The sequence below is a fragment of the Ixodes scapularis genome, unplaced genomic scaffold, assembly GCF_016920785.2.
Source record: "Ixodes scapularis isolate PalLabHiFi unplaced genomic scaffold, ASM1692078v2 PGA_scaffold4__175_contigs__length_147842914, whole genome shotgun sequence".
Taxonomy (NCBI): Eukaryota; Metazoa; Arthropoda; class Arachnida; order Ixodida; family Ixodidae; genus Ixodes; species Ixodes scapularis.
The window spans coordinates 147,286,501-147,297,111 of record NW_024609879.1 but is presented as its reverse complement, the minus strand read 5'-3'; the positions used below and the strand labels follow the sequence as shown (position 1 = coordinate 147,297,111).

General features: G+C 45.1%; 1 protein-coding gene across 1 annotated transcript; it reads right to left on the bottom strand.

Annotated features, from left to right (window-relative positions):
* Nucleotides 1-4,296: 4,296 nt before the first annotated feature.
* On the bottom strand, nucleotides 4,297-9,561 carry LOC120847573. The gene is made up of 4 exons (XM_040219400.1): nucleotides 9,501-9,561; nucleotides 5,375-5,526; nucleotides 5,117-5,227; nucleotides 4,297-4,326 (listed from the first exon to the last, which is right to left on the bottom strand). The coding sequence occupies exons 1-4, from the start codon at nucleotides 9,559-9,561 to the stop codon at nucleotides 4,297-4,299; spliced, it is 354 nt and encodes a 117-aa protein (XP_040075334.1).
* Nucleotides 9,562-10,611: the final 1,050 nt, after the last annotated feature.

Below are 10,611 nucleotides of genomic sequence, written 5' to 3'. Positions count from 1 at the left end.
ACGTGAGCTGATATCGTTGTGGCGACTGTCACTTTGCAACGGAGTGCCCGCACATCCGGGACATCTGCAACCATTGCAAGTAAATAGACACATTGCCAAGGTCTGCAGAACGAAAAGCGCAAGCTCTAGCCAACGTGCGTCTGAAACAAAGCAGAAGGGACACCAAAAAAGTGGCTTAAGCAAGCCAACTCCAGTACACGTCGTTGAACATCCAGGGCGCGAAGAGGTTTCGTCAAACGACGGGGAAATCTACAGCATATGGAAGTTGGACTCTCCTATAAAGCTCAATCCATTCGGGGTTGAGCTGGAGCTTAAAGGCAAGCCAATAAAAATTGAGCTTGATATCGGGGCAAGTGTCTCTATCATAGTAGAGACTACACTCCACTAGAAATTTCCTAACCTTCCCTGCGAGCCTTCAGAGGTCCGTCTGAGAAGTTACACCGGAGACTTCAAGCCTGTGGTCGGGAAAGTCACCGTGACTGCGAAATTCAGGGACCACCACTTCGAGTTCCCAGTAGTGGTCGCTAAAGGCGATGCTCCTACGCTGCTGGGACGTGATTGGATGAAAGCGTTCAACATGACTAACGTTTCAGATGTCTACTTCGTCAACACTGTTCGAAAGCTCATAGATGAGCACACCGCTCTCTTTTCTGGCGAGCCAGGGACATTCCAAGGAATTTTGGTGAAACTTTCAGTTCATGAAGGCACCAAACCACGGTTTTTCGAAGCACCAAGTGTCCCATTGGCCTTGCTGGACAAAGTATTGGAAGAACTCCAGAGATTAGAGGAAGAGGGCATTCTTGAACCCTTGAAGTCTTCTGACGGGGCGGCACCAATCGTCCTAGTCATGAAGAAAGACGGTCGCATTCGCATAAGCGGAGATTACAGTGACTGTAACTCCTGCTGCAGTCCTGGAACAGTATCCAATTCCAAGAGTCGAGGTGTTGTTGGCGAAGCTCTCAAGTGGCATCAAATTCACCAAGCTTGACCTGAAGGACGCCTACTAGCAATTGATCATCGATCCAACTTCACGGAAATACACCACAATCAACACTCCCAAAGGACGTTTTGAGCACAAGAAGTTACCATTTGGAATTTCTTTGGCCCCATCAATCTTCTAGATGAAGATAGAAACCCCCATCCAAGCTCTCAACCATGTCGTCGTCTATTTCGATGACATTCTGGTGACGGGAATGGATGACAAGGGCCAACTCAACAACCTCGCCAAGGCATTCCAGCGAATGTTAGACAGAGGAATCAAGCTGAAATTGACCAAGTGCGAAATCATGATGAACGCTGTCGAGTACTTGGGCCACGTCATTGACGCAGATGTGCTGCACCCTGCACCAGGCAAAGTCGAAGCAGTCCTCAAGGCTCCTGCATCACGCAACGTCAAGGAACTACAGAGTTTCCTCGGCTTTGTTAACTACTACAAGAAGTTTATTCCGAGCCTATATTCTGTTCTACATCCATTGCATCATCCACCGGCAACTGGCACACCATGGTGCTGGAAAAAGATGAACAAGAAACTTCGTTCACTGAAACAAAAAAACTTCTGACTTTGGCCAGCGTGTAGGTCCGCTACACCCTAATTTAAAGGGGGACCTTACACTTACTTGTGACGTGTCCCCACTTGGTCTTGTAGCTGTTCTGGCCCACCGCAATGCCCAAGGTGTGCAACGCCCCTTCGCGTTCGCCTCCAGGAGCCTACAGCCGGCCAAAAAGAATTACTGCCAACTGGACTGAGATGCTTTGGCCTTAATCTTCGGCGTAACTAAGTTCCGTCAATACCTCTGAAGAAGGCATTTTGAAGCAGTTAAAGGCCATAGGCCGCTGCTTGGGCTTATTATTCCAAACAAGGCCATCCCAGAGCGAAGCTCTCCAAGAGTGGTGCGTTGGGACCTCTTGTTTTCTGCGTACGAATACGCCTTAGTCTGCCGCGTCGGCAAGACAATTGGACACGCAAATTGTCTAGCAGGTTCCCATTAAAGAGCAAGCGCATCACCGTGGAGCCGCCAGCCGACATCTTAAAAGGGCCCCCCGGAGCGTTCTGCGATGGTCTATTTATGGCGGTAACTCGATCTACAGGCCCTAAGGATCCTAAAAATCATAAAATTACGGTCATGCGCGGCGAATTTCCCTATTAAAATTGCTATCAAAGTCCCCGGCACGCCCCCGTTTCTGAGATGACCCCGGAAAAAGCGAGGGGCATCTCTTTACGCGTCAGCCAATAGCAAGCGAAGGATGCCGGCGTCACTGCGCGTCACCACCGCGGCCGACCGCCGACCCGCGGAGGAATCTCTCCGGACTTTGTACTCGGCAGTCGTCGTTCGTCGCACCGCACCTACGCGCTGCTACTGCAATACGCTGTCGCATTACACAGATGACAAGGAAAAGTTTGACTCGTTGACGTGAAGGATCGCAAAGCTGGCTTCAGAGTCGGGATCTACGGGAAGAAGGAACACGTGTCCCGCAAACGCACGCCTGCACACGCCCCGGGAAACAGACGAGCCGACGCGCCGACGTATCACCCCCTAGCAACAAGCTTGCGGGGAGAAAACATAGTTCGCTGGTTTTGGAGCGATAATTGCGGACTATGTTTCCCGCACCACAATCAGTTTGCGTTTTTCTCAAACAATAATTTACAACAAGCTTAAAAAGTGTTGCAATAATAACGTTCGCATTCACCGCGAGATGCAGCATTTCCATTGGTCAAGTTTTAGCGATGGGCAGGGAATGGGGGATCGTCTTCCAAGAGAAAATAGTCCCGATATATTTCTACTGCCATCTGCTTAATAAACGGTTTTGTAATCTAAAACTTTGTATACATATTAACATGCACCTACTACGCAATATAACAACATAAACAGACGATCGCAGAAAGCTCCGGAGGGCCCCTTTAATGTTGGAAGGATAGCCGTAGTAGCTCAGGCTTCAAAAAGGGATCCTCTGTGGTCGAGGCTTCGTGACATCTTGTTGGAAGATGGCATCCTTCCTCGGGAGGTCGAATGGATGCCTTCCGAAGTTCGAGAGCACGAGCTCAGCCTACAAAAAGACTACGTGCTCTGGCGAACGAGAGTTGTGATTCCCGTGTCTCTTCAACAGGAAGTCCTGAAGCTCATTCACGAAAGTCACCCGGGCATTCAAAATATGAAAACTATTGTTCGAAGTCACGTACGGTGGCCTAACATAGATGAAGACATCTCAAACAAGGTGAAGTCATGTGCGATTTGTCAGGAACAGCAGCACTTCCGTCGACCAGTGCAGTCAACACCTTGGCCCTTTCCAGAGAAACCGCGGTCAAGACTGTGCATTGATTTTGGTGGACCTTTCCAAGGTCATTACTTCTCGGTTGTCGTGGACGCTTTCTCCACGTGGGTTGAAGTCATGCATGTGTCTTTTCAATCTTCAGAAGCAACTATAAACTGCTTAAGGACCATTTTTTGAACTGATAGAATACCACACATTTTTTTATCTGACAACGGAACACCTCTCACGCGTGCGAATTTCCTGGAGTCCCTCAGAAGAAATCAGATCCGGGGCATCAATGTACCACCATACCACCCCGCACCAAACGCTTTTCGGAGGAAGTCCAACTTATAAACATATTTTTTGTTATTAATCACTCCGGCAGTGCACGTAAGTGGGAACGTCCCCCTCTTCATAATCCGTGGGTTTTTGTGTTATCAGATTGTTTTTTCTGGGAAAAAATATGAACGGATTCGTTTAGGCTATACGTTATGCAATTTCATAAGAATATCTAGTGAACTAAAATATCGACCAGCCACCGGTCGTTTGATCTTATCTGAAATCACCGTCTATCGTCTATAAAGAAACCAGAAGAGACAAATTTGAAATTGAAAGAAACACCAAGAAAAGCAAACACCAGCCTGGTTCAAAATTAGTACAAACAAACTTGGCCTCTAAACGTTACCAGCTGTCGTGAAATAGGAATAAATTTGTATCGCCAAGAACGTTTTTATCTCAGCGGTAGAATACATAATCATAATTAAAGGCTTCGGCCATTGCTATAATATACTAATCAAATCAAGGTTCTGTGCCAATTTTTATATGCACCTAGGCTTGGTGAGAAGAAGGTGGCCAAATTTCAATTGCTTAATTTCACACTGTGGCAGTCATCAGTAACGACGAAAAAATTACCCGCTTTTCAGTAAGTTCAATTAACAATGAATAAGTAAATATATATACTACGCATTGAACTGGTTTGAGTTTAGAATACACAGTTTATTAAAACAGCTGCACAGGGTGGAACCAAACTTTCGTGCGTGGTTGGAGTTACTTAGGGCATCTTCCTTTCGAGCATGTCTGAAACAGAGAATATATTTTTTTAGGCAGTATAAATTTGCTTGAGCTCGTTACGTTTGTTCATATTGCTATTCTTATCAACATTTTTACGGATTAACAAATAATTACCGTATTTCCCCGAATAAGTTAAAAAAAACATTATTAAAGCTCATGATAAATGTTATTTCAAGGTTTTATTCCTCATATCCGTATAATGAACTATTTTTTTTATTTTAGGAGATATACCAAAAAACGCAAATGATAATTAAAGCGGCATCTATATGCCATGAAACACCATCCGCGACCGAGTGGTCGCGGATGGTGTTTCTACACATTATTTTGTGACGTATTTTTATAGGTGAACCACTGCGTTATATTTTCTGTACAACCAAGAAGAAAGCTGAAGTGTGAGAGGGCTTTGGAAATAATTATAAGTGCTTCCAAAGATCCTGAAATTCTTGTCTTTAGTATATATATTTGGTACGCGTTCGTTAAAAAAGTAATCTGAAGCAAATTTACAACACTGTAAAAAACACAAAGCCATTTGAGCATTTATGTTGTACCTCGGCTGAAAAAAAACTTACATTAATTTATATTAAAGGAAATCCCCAGAAAACAAAACTTTTAGCGTGACCGAAATATGCTTGTGTAAAAATAAAACAGTAAAGATATAAAATCATTTTTGTGACGTTGATTAATAATAATATTAATTACGTGGCTGCTTTCGATTATGTTTACGTCTTTTTTAAAGCGAATTCAAAGTGAGATTAAAAAAAACAACACGTGCATAAAAAGATAAAAAAACGTTTACCTTGCCGTCTCCACAGGGAAAGGTGCTCGGAGCGTTGGTCACCCTATAATGTTGCGTATTTCCATTCTGGTTTGCGCAGCACACTTTGCAGGTATAGTTTCCTGAACCTGCCTGGAATAATAGCAAGCTCAAATGGAAATTAGTTCAGTGATCATTCGAGTTTGTATTCGTTTTATATAGGAAATTCCAAGTGCAGTCCTATGACACAATGGAAGAGGGAATGAATTAAACACCACTTCAACATAGAACCATACTTACATATCCAAGCCATTTTCCCCCTGGAATTTCCTTGGAAAATATAAAGCTGCAAAGAGATCCTAAAGCTGTTGATAAGGTGGCCTCACAACTGACGTGTTTGAAACTCTCGACCGAGACTTGCACGCAACCAGGAGGCATAGTTTCTGTATTTTCTGAAACAAAAAAAAAACTCTCATCGTGATTTTTGTTTATTGATTCTTTTTGCTAACTGCTTCTCCAAAAGTATTCCCTCGAAAGCACCCATAGCTATACAATGCATTCAACAGTTTAAAAAAAAAAAGTGAAAGCCGTTTATAACAAAACTTGAAAGTATAAAACAGAGAGGACGAGGACGGGAACAGGACATCTTTCATGGCCTGAAAGATGTCCTGTTCCCGTCCTCGTCCTCTCTGTTTTATACTTTCAAGTTTTGTATCTATTAACCAACACGCTCGTTTTTAATTGTAACCGTTTACAACTCCCTGTAACGCCGAATTTGAGGGCAGCTCTTGAGGAGGAGGAGGGAAGGGTACTGGGGGGTGGGTCACGTGACCTTGGGGGGTCACGTGACGATGCCGATGACGTCATCAGTGACGAAAACGATGCGGATACCGATGACGTCATCAGTGACGATGCGGATGACAGTGACATCATCGGGGGCTCACGTGACCTCAGGAGGGGTCACGTGACTTTGAGTGTCACGTGATCTTGGGGGTCACGTGACCTCTGGGGTTCACGTGACCTTAGGGTGACCTTGGGATGACCTTGGTGGTCACGTGGCCGTGCGGTGACCTTGGGATGACCTTGAGGGGTCACGTGACCTTGGGGTGACCTTGGTTACGCCGACGCCGACGCCGCTCAAGCCGGGAACGGGCCCCTAAGAGCTGCGCTCTAAAAGTACGCTAGTATGCATCCCGTCGCGGTTATCCCTGACAAAAGTCCTGAACGGAAATCACGTTAGGGGCCGTTATGGCCGGTGCGCTCAGGTCTGTACCGACGTTAGGAGGCTCATGATTCGTCAATATGGTTCACAAGACTCTGATGCCATCACAATGTTTATGTCACTTCTCTAATCGGTTACAAGTTAAGGAGGTAGTAGAAGCTCCTCCCACAAGCACGATGCGCCCGCTTCAAACCCCTCCGCATTAGAAAATAGTTCGCTGAAAACACAACTTTTCCTCCTAAAATGGATAAATATTGGCCACAGAGTTTGGAGCAGGCGGCAGCGTGAGCCACCTATCCGAGACAAATAATGTGTTTTAGGCTCCGACATTATCGCTATGGAAAGTTGAACTAAAATGAAGGCTTTAGCGGCAACAAAAATATTTTGTTACTAAAGAGATAAAAATTTCTGTTTATTCCAGTCCTGAGTTTGAGCAGTAGTGCAATTATATGAAATAAGAGGCGAAAATAACGCATCGTTTCCTCTGCAAATAAATATAAATTGTAACTTTTTGTAAGAAATGCATATATGGTTGTTGGTTTTTGCTTGATAACCTTCCTGCACGAATTAGGTACATTCGCTGCGTTTGTTAAACAGGGAAAACGGAGAAAACTAAAACCCTGCGTTTCGGGTTTCGACAAATCCGAAGGTGGCATTTGTTTTCATTATAAGTCCCAAGGTGGAGGAAGCGGAATCCGATTTCTCTGATTCTTCTTTGTCAAGAAAGTCTGGTGCTGCCTCGCCGCCTCCACCATCCCCTCCGCAGGAAACGTAAGAGCGGCAATGTCCTCAACCGAATTGCACGGCGGCTGATAAAGGCCGATTCACACGACGGACTGATCCGCGGACAGACTGATCAGGTGACGACATGTCCGCGGTTCGTCCGTCTCCCAAGCGCATCGACACGAGGGAGACGAAGAGCAGACGCCAGCGAGGGCGGAAGGAACCTCTGCGCCACCCCACAGTGCCGCGAAGCTCCAACATCGCACCGTGGCACCGCTGTTCAAGAGAGAAATCGACGTTTTCTATCATGATCAAGAATCGTAAGCCACTGTTACGTACAGATCGAGACAAAACACCGTGATAGGCTTCGCGCGAAGCGCTATTAGCTTTACTAACCCAAGGCATGACAGTGACGCAGGCATGGCCTTGTTCGAGAAGGCTTCGGCGTAGAAGCGACGAAGTTCTGGTTTCGCGGAGGCCGTTTGGAGGTGCTTTCATGCAGTCCGCGCTCGTGCACAACACTCAAGTACACCCCAGTGACAAGAAAGGCCTTGCTCAGTGAAAGCCTGATCCGACGTGCAAGAATCGTCGCGGCGTGCTAGACAAGTTTTGACGGGAGCCTTTCGACACGGACCCGGAGGAGTACCGGAACCTGCGTCACGTCAGCCGGACAAAATTTCGGCAGTTTCTTTCACGCGTGGAACCAAGAATCGCGGGACAAAATGAATTAGTGAGCGCACAAAACAAAACGATGCGCAATATTTGTTTTAATCGTCCGGAAGAAAAGAAAAAGAAAATCAAGAAAACATTGCACCATTGCCAGACTAAACATTTTTCAAGTAAATCTCTCGCCAAATATTCGCAAGTGAAGAAGACGCTCGACTTTATCAGTTCGTAGGTCCTCAGACGAGGTGCGGATTGGAGGAATCGGTGACATGACGGCCACGTGGTACACGGTCCGCGGTCGAAAAGCACGATTCGGCCTGTCGTGTGACTCTATAATGAACGCATACGTTCAAGTGCCACGCGAACCTCCTGCCAAGCCCGGTCAGCCCGGTTTTACTGTGAAGGAGTCCCGCATCGAACTCAGCAAACTGTTTGGCGTTGGTGTACGGACCATCCTTGAGATCAGGACGGAGGCGAAAGCAACCGAGTGATAATGTGTAACACCATCTTGGAAGCACCGAAAAAGTGAAGGCGGGAGGCAGCTGAAAATCAACTACGGTGACTTCACGTTTTGGTCGCTGAGATGCTGCGTCTACCGTTTTTTTCGATAGAACTATAGGTTCCCACGGATAAAAGATAAGGGCCGAATTCTGCACGAGCACTGAACTCCCTTCGTTGAAGGCTTGGGTTGTGCGTCGCCTTCTCCACGACATCGGATTCGAGCATGACAAGAGGAAACAAAACTCGCGGCTGATTGAACGAGAGGACATCATCGCCATGAAGCAGAGGTGCCTGCATGAGATCCCACTACACCGACAAGATGCTCGGAAGATCTACCTTGACCAGACATGATTGACGGCAGGGCAGACTGTCTCATGGGTGTGAGCAGACAAAGCCGTCGCCTTGTCTCACGCCGCCTTCATCCGTGGCCCATCGCTAATCGGGCTAATAAATCTTTCGATTTTCCAGAGCCTTTTTTGCTCTAGAGCTCCTCTCCCTCAGTGCGCACAGGTGGCCGAACTCCTCTTCGCCTACCTCCTCGCGTACATCTCTGGTCACATGACCTCCCTTTAAACCATTCGGCGCCCAGCATATCACTCCTCCTCTCCCACCTGTAAACCAATCAGTGTCGAATCTCGTGACCACGCTTTTATCTGGGCTTCACGCAGTGCCGAACACCTAGCCAAAAAAATTTACGTTAAAAATTAAATCAACAGCACATTCACGCTCTTAAATGCCAATAGAAACCTTGCAGTAGGTCGTAATTTATTGAGAGATAGCTTTTGTTGGACGTATAAATCTTTATGTAGCAGTACTGAGAGGAGTCGGGCTTCAAAAAGGTACTCATACTTGTGCACATGTTCAAGTTGAAGCCAGTATTGTTAACGATTTCAATGTTTCCAAACTGGAGAGCTACGAAGCCGAAATAAAGCCTATGGAAGTTAGGAAAGAACGGCCGTAAAACTAATGACTAGATCCTCGGCGCAGGGATCCCACATGACTGCGGTCAGAGTGCGCTTTTGGAGCGGTCTGCACTCTTTGGTGTTTTCTTTAATAATTTTAATTGCGAAAAAAATATCTCAGCGCGCGTGGGCATAATCATCATTTTATATTTTGAAGAGTTCCCAGAGAAGCTTATGCAACCATTTGTAATATGAATATATTCACTGTTACTATTCTGTCGATTAAAGCCTACCGCAATGATGATTTTGATGACGTTAGCTTAAGGTCGCCGCTCAGGTGAATGGACAAGGTGACACGCGTATACATTTGTCTTAATATTAAACAAATAAAGAGTCCAAATATGGTATTTACCCTCCGCAACGCATACCAATGGCACTGCGACAAACAGAAGAAAGATTCCAGTCACGATCATGGTGCCTGTGGACAAGATACACTGAGCACACAACTCGTCAAGCTCTTTTTATACGCCATAAAGCTTTTTAAAAAAAAATGAAAAAGTACCCACAGTTGGACATAAGAACAAACCCCTTTGAATAACCGCAGATGCGACAGGTGCTTAAGAAAGACTTGCTATTCCTATGTTATAAAAAATAAAATGAAATAAAATAATGTCTATTTGCTAATCAAGTGAAATCGACGTCACGTGGATTCCATTTTGATGTTTAGCTAAAATGAATGTGCTAGAGGTCCTTACAATAGCTTCTTCGCAAATCAGCATGTGGAAATAGCGTAGTCAGTGTGACGAGGATATGGTTTGCTGTGGAAAAGTACTAAATTGATACACAATGTTAGAACGGCATGACGCAAATAAATTAACTGCGCTGACTTCTGACGCTGAAGAGCAGTACTTTCGCACATTGTTGGTGCGCAAATTGAAAAATAAATTACTCTCTACAGCCTAAAGAATTTCAACGTTAGAGATGTAGCTAAATGAATGCAGCTTCCACGCATGTGTTACTAACAAGTCAATATTAACCCTGCTTTACGCTGCAAAGCCTGATATCTGGTAACTGCCACTCGAGTGAACCGCTGGACCTTTTATAAAAAAAAAGAGGATCAGCTTCGCATTTTGTGCCAAGGAAAAACCAAATCGGCGGTGCTCCTGGCTTATTCCTCGATGCCTTCGCTGTATTGGGCCATTGCGTGAAAACAGGATTTTATTAAACTCTTTCGCACTCGGAAAGCTCACGTGGCTAAAGTTTGAATTTATTTATTGAAATAAGTTGGTTACATCCTAAAATATTAAATGTTTTACCGAGTTGGCTTTAGACAAATTTATACAGGGCGTTTCTTTCTAGCACGTACAAATGTCATTAAAAAAAGCCGTGACAATTATAGAAGTCTTGTCTGTGCAGGTGAACCTACGACCACTGGGCTAAACATCATATTGAACTTTATAATTAAATGAAGTTTGTTAATTAACTTTGTAATTAGTGAAATATACTTATCATTTAAATTATAC